This window comes from Salvia hispanica, chromosome 3 (genome assembly GCF_023119035.1).
Source record: "Salvia hispanica cultivar TCC Black 2014 chromosome 3, UniMelb_Shisp_WGS_1.0, whole genome shotgun sequence".
In the NCBI taxonomy this organism is placed as follows: Eukaryota; Viridiplantae; Streptophyta; class Magnoliopsida; order Lamiales; family Lamiaceae; genus Salvia; species Salvia hispanica.
The window spans coordinates 51,318,260-51,340,860 of record NC_062967.1 but is presented as its reverse complement, the minus strand read 5'-3'; the positions used below and the strand labels follow the sequence as shown (position 1 = coordinate 51,340,860).

Sequence of the window (22,601 nt, the reverse complement as noted above, 5' to 3'; positions counted from 1 at the left end):
ATTATGTAAGCGAGTGTAGGGTAATTTATGTTAGTAAGCATCCTATATGGATTGAAGACACAGGCACATTGATCTTTTGGAAAATGTATCAACTACAATGGACATCCCATAGATGAAATGATAATTCAGGGGAGAGATCCAAGTACACGCATGAGGTCGAAGTACGCCACCTTGGTGATCGGGTCGGTCGAGCTCTCGTAGGCTCAAGCGACCTCGAACAGCTGCCTCGTCCTCTGGAGGAACAAGTTCTTGGCCAGCACCTCCACCGGGGCATACAATCCCGAGCGGGATCCATACGCAAAAGTACCGGAGCCGGAGGCTCTAGCGTCTCGGATAATGGATTGCTGGCCTTGGGGACATCGGCGGCGGGAGAATGTGGAGGGGGGCTCCTCCTCGACATCGTCATTGAGGTCGATGGAAACGCCGCTGCTTCTGTAGTTGCCGGAGACGCCGAGCCTCATCCGCTTCGAGAAGCTCGCAGCCCTTCCCTCCTGAAATTTGGGGGAATCCTTCAGGACCAGAAAGGCATCCCAGTACTTAGATGTCGCAGAATCTGGAGACAGAGGTCTTTATCCGATCCCATTTCTTCTGGAGTTCATCGGGGTTGTGGTACTTCGCACCCTGCGGCTTTATTATTTCGTAGCTCTCGCAGATACGATTCCACAACCCATCCCGTGTATTCGACATATCGGGGTCCTTCCCTGCGGCGCTTCGGCTCCAATAGGTGCCCCTATTATGATTATTGCAATATCCATAGTTGATAGTCGGTGAATGAAGTTTTCAAGTGAATATCACGTATGTATACAAAAATTCATAGCCTTCACGATTTCAGTTAATGTTGTACAGCAATTCAACAAGGCAATTTCAATAACTCTTTTACAGCCTAAATTCTTTATAAAATACCCCCTCCGTCCCAAATTAAGAGTCACTTTTTGCCATAAAAGTCTGTCCCGGTTTAAGAGTCACTTTTAGAATCATACAATTTTACCTCATTCTTCGTCAAAATTACATAAAAATGTCATTATCTATATTAAAATAAATCACAACAAAAATCAAAAGTCAAAAGGGACCCACCTTCAACCAACTCCATCATCTCACTTCATTTATTACACACTCTACCATCTCACTTCATTTATTACATACTCCACCATCTCATTTCATTTATTACACACTTCAATTCTTTTTTAAAATCCGAGCCATAACAATAAGTGACTTCAAATGTGGGATGGAGGGAGTAGTAAGAGACAGAAAACTAAAGTAGAACAGGTATGAGAATATTACCCTTGGAGAAAACAGGGGTTTGGCCACTAAGCTGTTCCAACACCTACAAAATATACTCCCTCCGTCCCCGAATACTTAGACACAGTTTGTTATTTCAGTCAGTCCCCGAATACTTGACACAGTTCACTTTTTCCATTTTTGGTAGTGGACCCCATATTCCACTAACTCATTCCTACTCACATTTATTATAAAACTAATACTTTCCGTCCCACTAGAAATGAAACTCTTCCCTTTTTTGTTGTCCCATTAAAAATGAAACATTTCTTAAAATAGAAATAACTTTATCTCTACTTTCTTCCCACTCTCTTACTTTACTCTCTCTTCTTTAACTCACAAAACAACAATTACATCAAAATCATGTGCTGAAAGCAAAACGTTTCATATTTATTGGGACGGAGGGAGTACTTTAAAAGTAGGACTCACATCCCACCAACTTTTTCAACACACTTTCCATTACATTTTTAAAACCCCGTGCAAACCGTGTCAAGTATTCGGGGACAGAGGAAGTATATTTTTTTAAAATAGTTAGTGTTGAAGTAGTCAGAAGATGAAAGACGCAATCCTGCCGGTACACGAGAATACGGTGGTGACACAATCCTATTTAGAGCGGCTGGGCGCCTATTGCGACCGGTGAGCCGCGAGAGCAAGGTTTGTGTGCTCTGCGTTATTTTCAATTAAAGTTAGGAATCTGGGCACATTTTTTATGGCATTTAATTAAGTGTTTATTATTGATGGCATTTAATTGCGTACATTTTTTCTTTTAATTTCGTACTCCCTCAATTTCGCAGTTAGGAAGTCATTTTGTCATTTTTTTTTGGAGCATGTTTTATTATAGTTTAAGTCATTTCATTTTTCACAGTTAATAAATTTCTTCTTTTTTACTTTATTATTTTTCATTTTATTCTCTCTTAATCTTTTTACATTTTTCATTTCTTACTTTATTTTTCTTTTATTTAATTCATTTAATATAATTTTTCTTAAATCGCGGGCTAAAAAGAAACGTTTCCACTACTGTAGAACGAAGGGAATATTTGTTAATTTGATAAAATGAATTAAATGAGACAGCTAGGGCAGGCTGGGTAAATATACTGAAAAAACGGTATATCGATCGTATCGTACCGAAAAATATCGAATTTTCATTATACCGAAATTTTTGGTACCATACAATACTGTATCATAAGTTTTTTATAAGATTACGATATGAATTTTCTTATACTGCGGTATACCGTTTTATATATTATCGGTATACCGTTTATACCGATTATAATAATAATAATACTCCCTCCGTCTCATAGTAGATGTCACACTTCCTTTTTAGTTTGTCCCACAAAAGATATCACATTTCCTTTTTTGGAAAAAAAGGAAATAAAACAAATATCGAAAATATCGATACGAAAGAATTTCATATCGTTATTGATGGAACCGGCAGCGGAAGCGGTGTTGAACTTGATTATCATAATTTTACAATTATTAATCACATCAATAAATCACATTATAATCAGATCTATTTAGCAGATTATTTAGACAAAATCTATTCGCGTAATTATCACATGTATCATGTTCATAACTTGAATTAATCATGCTTTAAGAATATTGAAACCTAAAACATGCTTTTCTACGGAGCAGAAAAACACCTAATTAATTCTCCAAAGAATTGAAGATGGCTAGCTCCTTCTCCACGTGATGCTTTGAATACTAGACCACAAATCTTCTCTCTGGTTCCCGAACTGTATTAATATCAGTGTGGGTTGATCTTACTAGAATACTAGGACTTAAATAAAGAAGACAGAAGAAATCCTTTTGGGAATAGGAGTGGAATTCGAAATCTCCTTCAGCTAAAGGGGGGCCAAAAAATTTCGAAAATTTTATGAAATAAAATTGTGTTATTTCTGTCTCCTTTATTCTCCTATTTGTATTAAGTTTCTTTTGGGCCCAGACAGAGATCTATGGAAGGTTTTGGATATTGGCTCATCCAATTTACTTTTTATTAATTAAATTGAACCCACAATTTAATATAAGTTATAATTGGAATATTACGAGCAGCCACTACAGAAGTAATATTGAGCTCTCCCCATCCAAATCCGAAATTACAAGTAATTCGGGTTTCCGTTTAACTTTCATTTCCCGCGCTTAAGATTAAAATGTCCATTAATTAATTAATGTCTGCTATTGACTTAATTAATTAACTTCTTATTAATTCCAAGAGTGGACTTAGCATGAAACGCTTATTTATTATTCATAGAGTAATTAAACTCCAACTAGCTAGGTTCCGAATAATGAAACCTTGTTTCGCGCTCCTCTTGAGGACATTATCAAACGAGACTCAGCTCGCGCACGATTTAATATAATAGCAATCCTAGCACCGCTAGATATTGATCACCACTACCCAATATATCAGGATAATTGGGTTACGAAAAACCCGCACCTTTTGATAAGTCAAAGTAATGCATAATCAATACCGTATGCTCAATGCTAACCTACATTGATTAAGAAACAAATATTTATTAAGACCTCGCCTTTCAGTAGATAGCCTAAGGACAAGTCTTGCTGTTAGATCCGTTCAGTGCTATACCACACCAATGTCATCTTATTTTAGTAAGGCTTAGAAATATGCGAGACTAACATTGCAACCTTTCTCGATGGATAGTCAAATTCCAACTAGGTTGTGAAATTCATCTTTTTCTTTGTTTAGAACTGACCGTGTTACCTTAAAGTGGACGACGCCCACAACCGGTCTACTAAAACAAAGACTTAGACTTTGTTAAGTTAACTTATACATTTAAACATGCATTAACATCCATTAAATGTAAAACATATCAACATTATGACAAAAAAATCTGTTTAATTTATTGGAAAATAAAATAAGAGTTTTACAGTATTCAATCACTCGAAACATGATTTCTAGTATACAAACTCTAACAGTTATTGTATCGAAAGTTTCGGTATGGAAAAAACATATACTGTTACAGTATCGAAATTTCGATATATCGTAACGAACTTCGGTATACCGTTCTGAAAGGTATATCGAAATTTCATAAGATATACCAAAATTTTATATCATTTCGAATACCTGTATACCAAAAAATCTAATTTCAAAACTGAAAAATAAAACAAATTTATAAATTCAACACAACGAAATAAACATTGTTCACGTCTCCATCCAACACAAACAAAAATACCATAATCAAGTCAATTCCGAACAAAATACATTACAATAATTAGCAAAAATTATCAACCTCTTGATCTTGAGCACCAAACCCTTCATTTTGTTGAAACCATATAGAAATATTAACTTACATAAATTCAATAAATATTTTTTACATATATAAATAAATTAAATGGATATCTATTTATGATTTTAAATTTTTAATCTTAAAAAAATAAATTATACTCCCTCCGTCTCATAGTAGATGTCACATTTAAGAGATTAAATGAAATTTTAGGAGATGTTATTTTGTGTGTTAAATGGTGAGAGAAAGTATAATTTTAGAGCATCCGCAGCGGTCGTCCTTGCCGACAGACGCCGTCCGTGCCGCTGGCAAGGACGCTGCTGCTCGCCGCTGCATGTTGTCCGACCGTGCCAGCAGCAGGGCGGTGCTCTTAAATAAGAGCACGCCCGTGCCGCTGAGCAGGCTTACGTGGCGGGTTGCGATGTCGTTGGCAATTTTGTTTTTTTTTTTGTAAAAAAAAAATCAAAATTAGTTAAAAAAATCGTTTTTAAATAATAAAAAATTCCTACTTCCCAATAAATTATATCCGTTTTCAATTTTTTAGTCTTTAATTATGTAATTTTTAATTTGTAGAATTTTAATTATGTATTTTTTTATTTTCTAGGATTTTAATTATGTATTTTTATTTTTTAGGATTTTAATTATGTAATTTATTTTTTAGGATTTAATTATGTATTTTTTATATTTTAATGTAATTTTATATTGTAGAAATGTTTTTAGTATTGAAGTATTCAAATTGAATAATAGAATGGTGGGATCCTTGAGCTTGTCCTAGCGGAAGAGCATGGGTGTAGGTGTTGTGCTCTTGCCTAAGGACAGGGAGTAAAAGTAGGTCCGCCACGTAAGCCTGCTCAGCGGCACGGGCGTGCTCTTATTTAAGAGCACCGCCCTGCCGCTGGCACGGTCGGACAACATGCAACGGCGCGCAGCAGCGTCCTTGCCAGAGGCACGGACGGCGTCTGTCGGCGAGGACGACCGCTGCGGATGCTCTAAAATTATACTTTCTCTCACCACTTAACACACAAAATAACATCTGCTAAAATCCCGTTTCATCTCCTAAATGTGACATCTACTATGAGACGGAGGGAGTATAATTTATTTTTTTAAGATTAAAAATTTAAAATCATAAATAGATATCTATTTAATTTATTTATATATGTAAAAAATATTTATTGAATTTATGTAGGTTAATATTTCTACATGGTTTCAACAAAATGAAGGGTTTGGTGCTCAAGATCAAGATGTTGATAATTTTTGCTAATTATTGTAATGTATTTTGTTCGGAATTGACTTGATTATGGTATTTTTTTTGTGTTAGATGGAGACGTGAACAATGTTTATTTCATTGTGTTGAAATTATAAATTTGTTATATTTTTCAGTTTTGAAATTATATTTTTCAGTATACAGGTATTCGAAATGATATAAAATTTTGGTATATCGTACGAAATTTCGATATACCTTTCAGAACGGTATACCGAAGTTCGTTACGATATACCGAAATTTTGATACGGTAACAGTATATGTTTTTTCCATACCGAAACTTTCGGTACAATAACGATATGAAATTCTTTCGTATCGATATTTTCGATACGATAACGATACAAAATTTTCGATACGATATAATGTATCGACCCAGCCCTATAGGCTGGCATGTATGAAGGCTAGCGTATTGACTAAGCTGTGGGAAAGACATGATAATGTGGTAGGAAAATTTTAGGTTGAGTTGTTGCTAGTGTTGATGCTCTTAAGCATGTTTTTAAAAATTTACTACCTTCGTCCACGAAAATTCGTCCCGGTTTGACCGGGCACGGGTTTTAAGAAATGTAATGGAAAGTGAGTTGAAAAGGTTGGTGGGATGTGGGTCCTACTTTTAAAGTATTAGTTTTATAATAAAATGTGAGTAGGAATGAGTTAGTGGAATATGAGGTCCACTACCAAAAATGGTAAAAGTGAAATGGGACAAATTTTGGGGGACGAACGGAAATGGAAAAGTGGGACAAATTTTCGTGGACGGAGGTAGTAGTATACTATTATTATCATACTATTTTTTTTAACTCGAAATTCATATTTTGCGAATAATTATTCACATAGGTACTCTCTCAGTTCCAGTAAAGATGACTCTTTTCGTATTTCGCACATGTTTTGTAAAAATCATAAATAAATAGTTAAAATGGAGGAAAATTAAACTAACAGAGAGAATAATATGGAAGAGACTATCTTCTACATTAACACATGTGAAAAATGAATGGACATCTTAAATGGGACAGATGGAGTACAAATTATGATGCATCTAATTTGAATGAGGCTCACCAGGTTTGAACTAGAATTTATTTATCTCAAGTTAAAATTTATTAATTATAATAATAAAAAAAAGAATTACGTAAAACAAAAGGCAAAAAAAATGCTCTCCTATTTTCTTTGCACCACTTTTGGAGGGAATATTTGTTAGAGCATTCGCATCGGTGTCTCGATGCAGGCTCGGTCTCGTCTCGGCGAGACGAGACCGCATCGAGACACCGATGTGGAAGCTCGGTCTCATCTCGTAGCCAGGAGAGAGGGCCGGAGGGGCGATTGGCAGGCTGTCTCGCCACGCGCGTCGGCCACGTGGCGAGCAGCGGTTGGGGCGTGATGCCCACTCGTCGGCTCTGCGAGTGGGCGTCGATTTTAGGGTATTTGTAACTATTTTTAAAAAAAAAACAAAAAATATTAAAAAAAAAATTGACCGTTTTTTCAGTCGTTTTTATTGCAGTTTTTTTTTCACATTCATCTATAAATAACACTCTACACACACATGATTCGTCGGCGGAGTAGTTTTTAAAATTTAAATGTGCAATTTTTAATTTCTAGTATTTTAAATTATGTCTTTTTTATTTTTTTTAGATTTTAATTATGTGTTTTTTTTTATTTTTTTAAGATTTTAAATTGTAATTTTGTTTTATTCAATAAAATGTGTTTTTATTAATTGAATTTGTTGGAAATAAAAAATAAATAAATTGAATGAATAGTTAAAGAATGAGATGATTAAGAGATGAATGGATGCAGGTGTTGTGTCTTAGTTAAGAGATGGGGTAAAAGTGCAGTGGGACTCATAAATGGTGAAGGGATAAGACAGTATTGAGACATGGATGCGGATGACCTTAGGGTAAGAAAGAAGATAGAGTGCTTATAACTCATGGATTCATGCCAATGAATCATTATAGTGTAAATAAGTAGAGTAGTACAAGTATTATTTTCACCGTCGCTATATTTTTGTGGTCCATCGCACAAATTTTATCCAAAAGTAAAAACAGACTCTTCAACTATTTGCATGTAATCTCTAATTTTAGTTTGCGAAAAATGAATAATTATAAGAATTCTAATTTGCATATTTTCGTTTCTATTTTTTAAATTTGAAATTAATATAAATTGAAATTAGGCAACGACTGCGGCCAAACTTGCTGATCAACTTTGCAGTAAAACATAAGAATCTCTCTGCGGGTTTTTCACCAACAATTTGCGCGGGCATTCTCTCTCACCACAAATGGAGGTAAATTCAGTGCAGGACATACTGAATTTGGTACGCGCAAATTCTCAATTGCATTCTGTTTTGCTTTTTAGGAATCTCAGATCTAATCAATCTTCAACTTGATTTTTGCAGCTTATTTCTTCTGCATTCCGGAGATGCCGCATGTTAGACGATCTATGCAGATTATCGGTGTCGATTAAACCCACGCGATCTTCAGTTCTAATTTCAGGCACTTATTCATCTCCTAATATTTCGGTTTCTCATTCTGCACAACATAGTTTCTCACACTTACGCTAAGAGAAGAATTACTCAGTACTTAATTGTGTTTTAGGAGTATCATTTTTAAATTTGTTGTTAAAAGTAGAACTGTGAATGATTAAAATAATTATGAGCATCGATCTCTAGACTGTTGAAGAATTCCAGAATGTTATGAGTAGAACTGTGAATGATTAAAATGTTTATGAGCAGAGCATCGATCTCTAGACTGTTTAATTCAACATTCTGATTTCTGCTTCAACAGTTTCTGATACAGGCACTGGGAACATTTTGGAGGAATTTAGTCAATTTGAATACAAAAACAACACTGTTTTGTCTGGTAAATGGGGTGAGTGAAGCACTTTTGATCACATGTTCCTCATGTTCAAGGGGAACTTTTCTCATGCTTCATATCAAGTAGATTAACATTGTTTAAACTAGTTAATACCAATCCATTTGATTAGTGTAGATCTTAGTATATCTGTTTAATTATATCACTTGTCATTCTCCTCTGGAATTGGTCTTACTGAGAAATTAAAGGTGAGAGGGCAGCTTCTGATTGGTTTGGTCAGTACTGATATCTGCATGGTAAAAGTGTTACTGATGTAGAACTATTGGCTACACACTTCTAAACTAAACATTTTCCATCATTTTGCCACTATATTACGATAATGGTCTCATAACTGATAACTGATGTCATATTTTGCAGATGGGCTTCTTTCTGTAATGACCACAAGTAAGTTTCACTTAGCATTTGTGTCTATGACTTAGTATTTGTCATTAGACTAATAATTGCTTTCATGGACACTGACATACAATCAGCCTAGTAGAAAATTGTAGATTGCGAAAGGCGTTAATGAATTGAGTGGTCCACATTTCACTTATATTTTCAAATGAAACTGCAAGGATGCAGTAAATCTTTAAATTTAAAAATTTGAACAGAAACTAGATGGATCACTAACTGTTCTCCATTAGTCCCAACCTTAATCGATTTTTCTCACTGAAGGGAGCTCTGACAAAGAAATACATCACTTAAAATTTGACTTAAAAGAAGTTGTTGCCTCAAGAAGACTGGTGAGACTGCCATCAGTAACAAAGAGTGGTGCAAAATTCAGGCAATCTGTTTTTACCTCTTTCGCGTGTCTAATGTATTGTCTACCATGCAAACATATTTACTTTTGGTTTAATTTTCAGTGGAACTGAAGTATCATTATCCCTTTATGAAGAAACTGATGGTCTTGTAACAATGTTACACCTCTATCTTCAAAAGGTACATACCTCCTCATATATGCTGTTCAAGTGGAGTCTTACTGAATTACTTATTGCTCATAGTCAGCTCACTCCATTATGTTTGTATGCAGATTCTTCTTCTAAAAGCATTTGTAAGTTCGGATAACCTTTTTACCTTCTTTGTGTTTCATGTACTGTTCTATTCATATATACTTTTCTAATTTTCTTCCATTACTTCTAAAAATGGTGTGTAATATTGCACTAGAAGCAATGGCTGTGAAATTAGGAATCGGACATTTAGCCAAACTACTATGTTCACACTGATCATTAGGTATATACATGAAATATCCATATCCATTGAACCTTTCCAAATCATTGCTTTTACCCTCGTTCACATTTAGTACGTGTAAGCATTATTGTCCATAATGATCTTAGAATAATAATTGAGTATGAAGTCTATTCGATAAAAACATTATAGATGCATAAAATTAAAGTCATCTCTTAAAGAATGTTAATCCAAACACTAAATGGTAGAGTAGCACTGTAGTTTTAATTTCTGCAATCTATTTTATGGTAGTTCATATGCTAACATGCTTGTCATTTGTTCTATACAGAAGATTGCTATTGAACTGATAGTTGAATCTGGTGGTGGTGCAAAATCATATCTTCTGCAAAATGCATGCAGCATCCAAGCTACGAATGATGTGAATAGTTACAACCTGACGTTGGGACTAGAAGAATATGTTTCCAAGCATGGGAACAAACTTTCCGAAGCTTGTCACTCTTGCTTCTCAACTGGGTCTGTTCTAATGATTAAAGTTCAATATCATCCTACAACTTGACTTGAGATGTTTCTGCACTTAAGGGAGAAACTGATTGAGATATTTGAAAATGTGGAAACTTTTTAATTAGATAGTCTGAAACAATCCACCCTTATGAAAAGTATATCCTCCAAAAATTAAGGTTTATGCTTAAGAATACACATGCCATCTCTAATTCAACAGTAACTTTTTGATATTGCTGACTATCTATCTGTGGTGTTAAAAGCAATACATAAGATTTTTTATTTACTGCCTGACTCGGGAGAATTTGCTTTAACCCTTCTTCCCCTTGTGCACGAATAATTTACATCTCCTCAGGCTACATACGTTTCTGTAGGGGTTGTTTACTTTTCATGATTAGTAAGATAGATGTTTGTGTACTTTAAATCCTCATTACTAGGAATTTTCCAATCCCACCTTTCAATAGGATATTAGTCAAACTAGAAGTTGTCAATGGCCATAGGATATACCAGAACTCCACTCCTTCAAAGTTAACAAAGGATTAGCCTATATTATTTTTATTTTTACTTATCTAGGCTAATCATCAAAAGTAAACATCCTTAATATACTCTCTCTTGTTTGAGCTTTTATGTTTTCACTTCAGCAATAGATCTAGCCATTCATCTCAGCAAGAGAATTAGCATATGCATTACAGTTCAAATGGTCATGCTGTCTTGTTCAAATGGTTTGTCAACCTTAGCATATGCATTACAGTTCCATAAAATTACCACCTCATCTGGAACTGATCCATAAGTCAAATTGGTTCTTGCAAAATTTTCAGGAAGAATCTCAAAGTTGGTTCTGGGGTAGCTTGTAGCAGAGAAAACCACCAAAACTCAGGCCAGGTGATGGAAGTTGTAATCATCATCAGCAATGTATCAATGTTGGACCAGCCTTCCTGCTCCAGATTCTATGGCCGTAGAACAGAGGTCATTCTCCCCTTACAAGGGCTGTTTTTTTTGGCAAAGATGAGAAATAAACTTCTGAATATATGTAGTACTTCGGTATTATGTTTAACAGTTTTCTTTCTTGTCTCTAGGTCTTGTACTTCAAAGATTTCTCACCCTGCTCAATGCCACAATCATCTCTTGAAGCATTGAACAGCATTGACTGGAAAAATTATGGATTAGTTCTAAAAAGTGTTGGAGATCAAGATGGCATCACAATATTAGAGTGGGAAAATTTACCCCCGTGCTCGCACATTGATATTGCACTCCACATATATGATAAACAATATCCTCAGGAGAAATATATGCAACTTATTCTTACTTCATAAATATTGCAAGAAACTACAAACATTCTCTTTCATAAAATTCCATCCCTAGATGAGTTATCACCCCTACCAAACATGCCATTAATGCATATGTATAGTCCTCGTTTTTCCTCAACATGGTGCCAGGACATTGCCTTGCTCGCACAGTAACAGAACTGATAGGTACCTTACCAGGAAAGCTCTCAAGCTTGCATTGTCTGACCTGAAGAAGAGGAATGCAGGAACATTACTCAGTGAGCGTGCTGTCAAGGTACGATAAAGATGGTATGTTTACTTGCATTCTAGGTCAAAGAATCCAAAGACAAACTTGAGTTATTTAAGGTAATTTGATCTGTTTCTCTAGCATCAGTTACAGTTACTCAAACTTTTAGGTGCAAAGAATGTAACATCCACTCTTCAGAGTTGATGAAGGGAGAGTGATTTTAAAAACAAATGTTTCATATGATTTTGGTAGAACTAGCAAATTGATTGAAAGGAGAGTGATTTTAAAAACAATGTCATTGTAATAACTACAACTCGTATAATAGTGCTTCAATTTTACATGAATTCTCATCCCTTATGATGGTTGTTGAACTGTAGAAGTCTCATTTGAATTTTTCATGCAGATATGCAATTATGCACCCGATCTTGCCAAAACAATTTCAGGCTTGATCATGTCTTCGCTAGACTTGAACTTCAAAAGAGAATGTTTTTCTCTACTTGGGCTGCCAACTCCGGAACATGAAAAGGATATTGTTGAGAACTGCATCAAAGATAAGATTGTTTCTGTCATAGCAACAAATGACAATGGTAGGCGGGGAACCAAGGAAGCTCCGGCACTTTTCGAGCAGGGCCCCGAGAAGGCATACGAAGGTGTAGGCGAGTATTTTGATACATAGTGGCATCCTACTTACGCAACCACATTTATAGAATATATTGTTTATGTTCAAAAGAGAAGCCTATGTTGTTGAGACAATTAGTACGACGACGAGATTTTAAGGCCCGCATTTAAGTTTTGGACTCTTGAGTAGTTAAACTAGATATTGGAATATGACATAATTTAAGTGAGTAAGAGCAAAGTTCTATTTTTGGCACACTTTATACACCATTTTCAGTTTACTTTTTCCTATCTGGCAAAAACTGGCTTTCAAATCAAAGCACCTGCGCATGAAATAAAAATAACAACAAGCATATCGAATAAAGTTCAAAAGATCCAAAGTCAAATACAACAGCAGAAATCACATCAAAAGTCTAGAAACGAGTTTTCTGGGAAATCCAGCCCAACTTGAACATGACAAAATAAATTCAAAAGTTCCAGATATGAAAAGCATACGAAATATTACGCAATCCACCATTATACGATAGTAAAACAATCTGGTCTAAGAATTCCAACTGACAACCAAGAGAAACATGTATTATGAGATCTGTCACATTGTCATGTGGGCATTTGCATACTTGGGTTGGTCATGAGTCTCAATACTCGTATTCACGGGAAAGAGATCTATCAGAGCGGCAGTAATCTCTGTCTTGTGGCTCAGATGCAGCACGGTCATAAGCATAACCATCATCGTCCATTTGATCATAGTGATCCTTATCACGGTCATATTCTCTGTAACGATCATAATCCCCCGGCTTTTCAGGATTGTCATATTGCCCCCGACCTTGATTTCCATAATAGTCATAATGCCCACGATCATGATCAGTTTCTGGACGCCCATGTCCATGCTCGGACTGATCAGGCCACCCACGACTATCTTCTGCATCTACAACACCATAGTTCCTTTCTCTTTCCCCCCTCTCATGCTTCGAATCAGAATGTTCATACTCGTACTCTCTGTCACGCGAACGGCCACGATCCTGATCCTCCCCGATTTCATAGTCCTTTGACTTTTCCCTGTCCCTCTCACGATGACGGTCGTGGTCACGCTCCCTATCCCGATCTCGGTCATGGCCGCGGTCCCGATCTCGACCCCTATCACTCCTATCACGGTCCCGTGTTCGGTCTCTTTCACGGTCCCTGCCACTGCCACGGTCTCTACCACTGCCACGGTCTCTCTCCCGCTCCCTCTCTTTGGTTTTGTCACGATCTCTATGGTGCCTATCTTCCCTATGATCACGTTCCTTTGATATTTCACGAGACAGCTCACGAGATCTTTCTCTCTCTCTCTCCCTCGGCCTTTCTCGGGACTTCTCCCTGTTTCTGAAAGAAATAAAGGAAAACTTAAGGATATGTCTGAATCACTTAGAGTAGCAGAAAATAGCTAGTGTTTTATGCTGGTAAATCTTCAATTACCTATCTCTTTCACCCCTTGGCTCCTCAGATCGAGATATTCCTCCAGACTGCACTTGCTCTCTGATATGCCAGCATGCCAAAACAAATGGAATCAGATAGCCAATTATTCCATAAATCATATTTTTCAGAAAAAGCTGCGATCTCAATTTCGACGTCACCAGGAAATCATATTCGAAAAGTGGTATCACAATTTAACAGAAAATTGATAAGCAAAAGACATCTAACATGAAGAGAATGTGGGTGGGTATTTTATAGAACATAGAACACTGTTGAACTTACGATTGCTACTTGTGAATATAATCAAAAAAAGCTAAGGTGGAAAATAAGCACAAAGAGTGGAAAAAATTAGTTTCTGGTCATCAAAACAGGGAACAAGTGTTATACTATATGAGTTGAGGTAACAAACTGCAAAAATTACTCCACACCTTAACATCTCAAGATCTAGTTGCTTCTGCACAATATGAATGTACAAAAACTATCTCAACTTGACCCTTAAATCCCCCAGGAGTAGAAAAAATACAACTATGATTACCTCCCTGGAGGCCTCTGGTTGGCATCTTCAGCGCCAGTTCGAGTTGACCCTAGTCCACCACCAAGCCTGCGAGGTCGCCAATATGGGACAGTTCTGCCACGCTCAACATCCACAAGCACCCTCCGGTTATCAATCTTTTTCCCATCAGCTTGTTTATATGCAGCTGCATGACGTATGGACAATTATAGCCAGATGTTGATTAGAGGGGGGGGGAGAGAAAATTGTAGAAGCTAACCTTTCATGTCTCTTGTATGCACATATTCAATGAAGGCATAGCCTCTAGGCTTGTTTGACTCTTTATCCGTGACCAAACGAACCTGAAACTCCAAATGTCCTGGTTAGTAAGATACGATGGAAGTAAACGCATCCCTAAAGCAAAAGAACATTTCATAATCACAGCTTGAATTCCCATTACTACAATGTAATGTAAGCCTAAGGGCACGGCAGACAGGCACTATGCCTAATTAGCCGTGCTCACCTTTCAATTATGGAGCTTCCAGGCGAGATGCATCACCATCAGTGCTAGATGTGACTAAAAACGGCAGCCAATTTACCAGTTCACATGTACACTAACCTCCCCTTACCAGGGACTTGTTTTTTAAATAAATAACACTGAAAATGACTATAAGTAACATTCAATACCGGGATACCTTGAGAACTTCTGAAGCAAATTTTTTTTGACAGCCTTTAAATCCAAAAGTAAGATTTTAGTAGGATAAGTCATTCTGTACTAGAAAAGCAAGAGAATGAAAAGAAGAGATGCTAATACTCCCAATGTGTTTTACCCAGTGTAAAATTTGCCTCTCCAGGTAGCTTGAAGTAAGAGCCAAAGGCACAAAGCATCACTGATCTTTGGAAACTAATGTATTACCTTCTCTTGAATGAAGCATCATCTTTTGACTTAAAATGGTTCCTCAAGGGAAATAAATTGAGAGCAAACATGAATAAGGGAAAGATTTCCCCTCTTAAATATTTGGTACTTACGTGTTAAACTCTATTGAGTGAAGAGATGAAGGAGAACTCTGAATCCAAAAGAGTGGAGGGGAGTAAGGGTTATGAAAATAACCTAATGCTAATCAAGTTAACAAAGTTATACCTGGGGAACTTCCAAACCTGATCTTACCATACTGAGGTTCAAGTGTTAGGAGCAAATACTATAAACTTGCAGGTGTGGGAAGTCACATTACATAATTATGGCTTTTCATCCATAATGGGAAAAAGGACATGCTAATGATTAATAAGACATTATCATTTCCAGACTAGTTAAATTATCACGATGAGAGGAAAAGCGGCCATGAAACTTATTTGGATTAAAAACACATGAAACTGTCTTATACAAAAAGAAATATAGAAGAAAAATCTATAAAAACCGATATGTAACAAGATAAACAAAATCCAACAGCCATTTTTTAGCAACAACACCTTGCATTAGCATAGCATAAGATTTTCTCCTGTTTCTTTTGATTGTGTGCATGATCGAGGGAAGGGAAAATCTTTCTTGGTTAAATCATCAATGCATTTTTTAGTTGATAAGAGAAAATGATTTAGCTTGGCATTGGTGAGATACATGTAAAATTTCTTACCAACAACCCAAGTCACACTTGGGTGTTCCAAAATACCTACCCGCTTGATAGGACCATAAGCTTCAAACTCTCTTTTAACTCTGCTTTCAGTTGTCTCATAATTCTGAAATGAAAAACATCATATAAGTAGACTAGGGTCAATACCAATTACCAAACAATGCATAGAATAAAATTATTTATATGCATCATTACTCACAAGCCTAGCCACAAACAACGTCTTGTATGGATCTCCAGAGATATTTGGATCATTACTTGGATCATCTGCACACAAGATATCTTAATAAGATAAACAGTGAATGACAAAGAGCTGAATCCTACAAGTTAGTATATAAGAATTTTTACAGGAACATACATATATATATATATACACACACATTTATATGATTTGGATAAAATAATAGAGAACAGAATGTTTATCCTTTGGTGTCACCAATGAAGTGTGGTCAGATTATACAACCAAATACACCTTCGGTCCAATAAAAATAGACACTTTTGGTTCAGCACAGGTTTTAATGCACACTTGGTAACGTAGGAGAGAGATGGAAAAAGTGTCTATTTTTATGGGACGGATGGAGTATTAAGATTAAAGATACAGAAATAAGTAATTACATTTCTCAAGCTCCTCTGCTGCCTTCTTGGCTCCCTCCTCCAACCGTAGTTGGTGAATCCTAGCCCTTCTTTCTGTCTGCACAAATGGACAGAAGATAAATCCATTTAGTGCATGTTTACAATGATGATAATATAAAGGCTAAGCAAAGAATCTAAGGTATCTTTAGTCTCACTGTTAAACAAGCACTAAATCAACCCATCTCATGTTCTCAATCTCTCAAACTGGGGGGGGGGGATAATACAGGGTCACTGGTTAACAACATACCCCCACAACTTGACGCATAATGTTTATTGGCCTACACTGAGACAACTACATTAACATTTACGTCACCATAGCTAGAATGTTAAGAAGGATCAAAGAATACATGAATCAGGGAGTATGCTTCTAGCCAAATCAAGTGTGTGCCAGCACATCATTGACGCATTGAAAAGTACTACAACACATAATTACATTTTTATGTTAAAGAATATAGACAGATATATCAGCCAATACTTTTTCCCACATGGGCAAGAAAACCTATGGCCCTCTGTACCCAAAACAGATGCGCTGACCAGACTGCGCTACACCTTGTCTCACCACCCCAGAGCATATTCAACTCTGAGAAGATGATTTAGATGATGAAAAGAAAAGAAGGAAAACAAACGAAGAACGAAAACAGACTTTCCTCCGAAGAGTTCACTCCTCCAAAGAGGGCACAATGTATTTGTTGAACTCTAACTTAATTCTTCAAAAAATGAAATGGGAAACATAGCCCTGTGAGTAAGAAACTGAGTGAACCCTGAACCCTGATGAAGCTATAGGCCCATATACTTACAGGCATGACTCAACAATAATACCTAACAACTCAATATCGAAACTTAAATATTAGTATACTAAAGGACTCAACTAATAAAATACAACTCAGCCAATAAAGAAATGTATCTGATTAATAAGACTGGTCTCTGCATCCTTATCAAAGTTGCCGAGTATAAAGTCAAAAGTAAAACATGAGATTTCAAAACTTCTTAACTTTATGCAACACAAGATATCCAGGCATGCAAAAAACTCACCGGAGTCTCACCCTTCTGCACCGGAGGAGCATATTGAGGATCACCAGGCTCAGCAAAATTATTAACAAATTGTGCTATTCCTGGTAAAGTAAATAAAAACAGTTTATGAATAGTTAGCATTGGGAAAACACAACATTTGAATACTTTTAGCATAGTTATAACGAGCAAAAACCTGAATATGGTGGGCATTTCCTCTTCTCAGGTGGTGGTTTGTATTCTAAAGGTGGGCGGGGCTCAAACAGTTTCAGAAGATTAGCCGTTAAACCAGTTGGATGACTCTGACCAATCTGCAGGTTATGTCATAAAGGAGCCATTAATCACTAGATGTAGAATATGGGAATAAATAAAACCCAGCTACACATGATGAAGATGGAATATAATTGATCAATAGAAAACGGATATAATCAAATCCAGGGACAATTGCATCAAGCAATCCCCCTAAAACTACTTCACCAAGAATGCGTATTAGCAAATTTCTAGGTTGGGGGGGGGGGGCACTATTGAGATTCGATTGGAGAAAAACAATGCGATAAACTATGCAACTAAAATTATGGCGATATCCGATCAAATCAAGAAAAAAGAAAACGGAAGCTAGATCGAGAGTGATGAAAAATTGGATTGAGCGCCGACAGATTACCAATTTGAGTTGCATAACATTGGCGCGGTTCTGTGCCTTGGTGCGGGCCTGAACGGCAGCGTTCTGGTTCCGCATCATGGCGTCGCCATAGTCCCCCATCCTTGTCCAGTGGTTGAATGAAAATTGGAATCGGCGATCCGAGAGGGGGTGAAAATTGAGAGTGATTTAGGGCTTCGACGTCGTCGTCAAGCGGCACAGCCGACTGATTTGGTGGATAGGGTTTCAGGACCTTTATCGCATTTATATATAGTCAGCTGCCTTAATTTTACTATGACCAATTCTTTTGCTAATATTAGCCTGGCACTTGCTAAATCTTGTACTATGGTCAATATTGAATAATATTTCCTCGATTTTAAATTTTTTTTGGAGGCTTATTGTAATTTTAAATTTTATTACTCCCTCCGTCCACCAATAAGTGTTTTATTTTGCCATCTTTATATGTCCACCAATATATGTCTCATTTGCTTTTCTATTACTTTTGGTAACGAGCATTTCATTAACTTTATTTCACTCACATTTGAATATAAAACTAAGACTCACCTTCCACTAAACCTAAACCCAAAAACCATAAACTCACGTTCCACTAACATTTTCCACTCACTTTCTAGTACTTCCTTCGTCCCCAAAGAGTATGAACAATGGGTTCAGCACGGATGTTAATAAATAAGGAAAAAGTAAAAGAGAGAGAAGAAGGGTAATGAAAATAATATTAGTGAAGAGTGTGGTCCACAATATTGTAAAGATGCTGTTGGTATGCCTTTTAGGCTTAGTTCCAAAACAGCCTTAATCACATGTTTGGTTTATTCTTTATCATAACTGGTAAGCCCAAGTTTTGGGCCTCGGCCCGCTATTTTGGAGCACAAAAATCCATTTAGCATTTCTACCCAAGTAGGCATAGATACATATTTGTGTTGGTAACTTTTATAGCAAAAGGACAAACTTATACTGATCTATGAACAAAAGACGTGTACATTCTATTGAATCAATGAAAAAATAAACATTTTTCTTTTTCTCCATTCCAACTCGCGTAGGGAGAAGTCTCGCCGTCAACGAACTTGAAGACCAAGAAGCGACAATCCAACGTCAAGAGTAATTTCGATATACAAAAATTTCAGTTGTTTTCTTCAATTTATGAACAAGGATTCAAGATTGATGGGCTATATTTTAGGGCTAGGGTTAATGAGGTTTCAGTTTTTGGTTTTCTCTATTTGATTGACGGAATGACGGTATAAATTGGAAGAGGTATTGTTTCAGTGATAAACAAAAATTCGGTTTACAGTTCACCATTATTTTTTTGATAGTATGCAACTTCACAAAATTTGTGAATCTCATTTTATGGAGACGTTGGATGTTGTCCTAAACCTTCTCCTAAACATGACTCTCCAAATTAAGTAACTTACCACCTATTTCTTGGCATGTACATGTGATAATAAAATCAAAATGATTAATAGCTAGTAGATCAGCAGGGACTAACATGAGAGGTGATATTTTAACGTGAATCTTCTAGATGGAAGACTCATGAATTTGCCCCGAACTTATTCTTGTAAATAAACCCAACAAATGAACAAGATAACCCAATAAATGGAACAAAAAAAATGGATAAAAGGATAGAGGATGGATAAGTGTCATGATTTAGGTGAAGAACAAGAAAGAAATCCCAAAGGCACTTTCATATCATATACAAACACCTAATGGCTCCACAAATTAGCAACACAAGAACTAGCAAGCATGCCTTTACAATCAACCTTAGCCCGGCAAAAGATCGAATGCAGCCTGAAGGAATTTGATAAGTCTTCAAAAGATGAAGAAGGTGAGCTCTCAAATATGGAGAAATTGTCTCTTACAAATATTCAAAAGCTAATGACAAAAACCCTAGACATGGGTATTTATACTAGAGATAAACAAAAGAGGAAAAAGGAGCAAAAATCGCAAGTCGCACAAAATGCCCGGGTCGGGCGTTTTTCTTCTCCAGGCCGGGCATATTCTCTGTGGTCGGGCATTTTGCTTGTTGGACTGCGCAGCTTTTGTAAAACGACCATAACATCCTCATCTGGGCTCCGATTGAGGCGTGTAAGGTACTCACGCAAAGCTCTTTTGACGATGAAGACAATGGTGGTCTTAGAAGAGAATTTGGACACCATATTGATAGGCAAATTCTGGTTTGAGTCAGGCCTCCGAATCCGGCTTGGCTCCTTGCCATATCTCCACCTTCTTTTCGGACCCCAATCAACCCATGGCCCTCGATGTCGTTGCATCCTATGATTGTGAATATCCGGATTCACATCATCCTCTCCTTCTTTGTGAAAATATTTGTCCTCAAATCCGGTTCTTTGATTCTTCTCTAGGACACCCGGATTCACATCATCCACTCCTTCTTTTGAAGGATTTGTCCTCAAATCCCGATCAAGTACACCTTGGATAAGGAGCGGTTCAACTTGGCCTTGTTCACATGAGTTCATTACCGGTAAGAAGCTACTCAGTGTCTTCTCAACTCGGGGTTCACATTCCAAACCTTTCATTTCCCCACCACTCTCTCTTGGCTTTTGCATCTCACATTTTTGCATTTTCTCACACTCTATATTTTCTTCTCTCTCTTGATCATTCCTTAAAGGCTCATTTACTTTTGCAATATCATTTGGCTTCATTTTCATGCTCAAGACTTGAAGGGCTTTTAATGGCTCACGCTCGTTTTCGGCTTCCACTATGCTAGACACTCTATCATTAAAAGTTTGGTGTGCGTCTTCTTCATGTACGGCCGTGGAAGACTCTTCTTCATCATCATCGGCAACAAAATCCACCATATGCTTGACACGCTCTTTATCGTCACACTTATTTTGAATCAAGCCCTTTGAAGGAGTGAAGTTCGATGACAACCACAACGAAACCTTCGTGTGATAGCTAGGATGAGATAGGTTCGCCTTCTTTGGTGGGATGTTTATGCGTCTTGTGTCTCCACCACCATGTCGAGGGCTTGAGCTCATCCTTGCGTTACTTGAGACTTCCTCCCCCATTAACCACTCATGCACCTTATGACGATCATGATCCCTCATCCACCTAAAGTGAGACTCTCCATGGAACTTTGGAGCTTGTTCCCTTCTACTCCCTTTATCAAGTCCATCATCATGGTACCTTGACTTGTAGCCACTCCTACCATGTCTCTCTCGGTCACTAGGTGCCATGGAATGATTATGTCTAAATCTATCTCTAAGGTGGCTTATATCCTCATGATACGCCGTAAATCCTCCTTGCATAGCATTCACAATACCCCGCACCTCGTGCATCTCCTTCATCATTGAGGAGAACATCTCTTTGATAGTACCATCGGATGATGAGACGACTTTCTTTATAGGCGAGTTATGCCTAGAGTTCACCATTTCAAGTACCTACAAAACAAATTGGACAAGACTAGGGACAAGTCCCTTTTTGTTAGTAACACAAACAACACACACACCCGAGAATGGAGAATTTAGTGAGGAGCTCACTTCCCATATTGTAAATCTTCTAGATTGAAGACTCATGAATTTGCCCCGGACTTATTCTTGTAAATAAACTCAACAAATGAACAAGATACGTATTTTTTCCAATATATGTCGGAGTCTGGAATCCAGATATTTTAGTTTTCTCCAAGGCATGTGTAATGATACACTTGATACATAATGAAGAACAATAGTTATAAACAACAACCAACTCTGTTTAAGTAAAAAAAATAATGCAAGTATCACTTTTCACCTTTTTGACTCCCATCTTATATGTTCGTTATACCAATTCATTCATGGCACCATGAAGAGCTTTTGTATTTTAGGCATTCATGTTTATGAAATGAATATTGTGGATTGATGTATGAGAATCTTTCCAGTTGTGATTCCTCAGTTTGACATCTATAATGACATTCCTATGACGTTGATTCTATTTTTTTAATTTCCATTTTGTAACCTACTTTGTGTGTGAATGTACTTTGCATTTTCTTGATGCCACGCCACAGCCACATAGACCCATATCTAATGCAGATGGTCGAGGACATAATCAACAATTATAATGTAGCTTGGGTGTGTATAGTTAATATAATTCTCAGCCATTTCGGTCATTCTAAGAAAAGGAAAAGGATTTTTCTTGTGTTGCCATACAACATTCGCAGTAGGATCCACACACAGTTGAACCACCTGAACCGATTAGTTGGTCTTTTGGATGTGGATTGCCTAGTCAATTTTCGAATGGATCAGGATGCTTTTGGGAGATTGTGCTCCTTGTTCCGTCAGTTGGGTCTGCTGTGTGATAAGAGGTTTTTGTGCATAGAAGAGCATGTTGATATATTTTTAGGTGTA

General features: G+C 36.9%; 2 protein-coding genes across 2 annotated transcripts; one reads left to right on the top strand and one right to left on the bottom strand.

Moving 5' to 3' along the window:
- The first annotated feature begins 7,939 nt into the window (after positions 1–7,939).
- Positions 7,940–12,671, top strand: LOC125210450 (type 2 DNA topoisomerase 6 subunit B-like). The gene is made up of 11 exons (XM_048110006.1): positions 7,940–8,068; positions 8,150–8,246; positions 8,538–8,621; positions 8,982–9,008; positions 9,279–9,474; positions 9,543–9,654; positions 10,117–10,301; positions 11,105–11,252; positions 11,363–11,556; positions 11,726–11,846; positions 12,202–12,671. Exons 1-11 carry the CDS (start codon positions 8,033–8,035, stop codon positions 12,472–12,474), a joined length of 1,473 nt encoding a protein of 490 aa, XP_047965963.1. The 5' UTR covers positions 7,940–8,032; the 3' UTR covers positions 12,475–12,671.
- Positions 12,672–12,748: 77 nt separating this feature from the next.
- On the bottom strand, positions 12,749–18,503 carry LOC125216593 (U1 small nuclear ribonucleoprotein 70 kDa). Its single transcript, XM_048118347.1, has 10 exons — positions 18,280–18,503; positions 17,815–17,929; positions 17,643–17,722; positions 16,593–16,668; positions 16,180–16,244; positions 16,024–16,086; positions 14,636–14,717; positions 14,401–14,563; positions 13,869–13,928; positions 12,749–13,775 (listed from the first exon to the last, which is right to left on the bottom strand). Exons 1-10 carry the CDS (start codon positions 18,376–18,378, stop codon positions 13,049–13,051), a joined length of 1,530 nt encoding a protein of 509 aa, XP_047974304.1. The 5' UTR covers positions 18,379–18,503; the 3' UTR covers positions 12,749–13,048.
- Between the last annotated feature and the right edge of the window lie 4,098 nt (positions 18,504–22,601).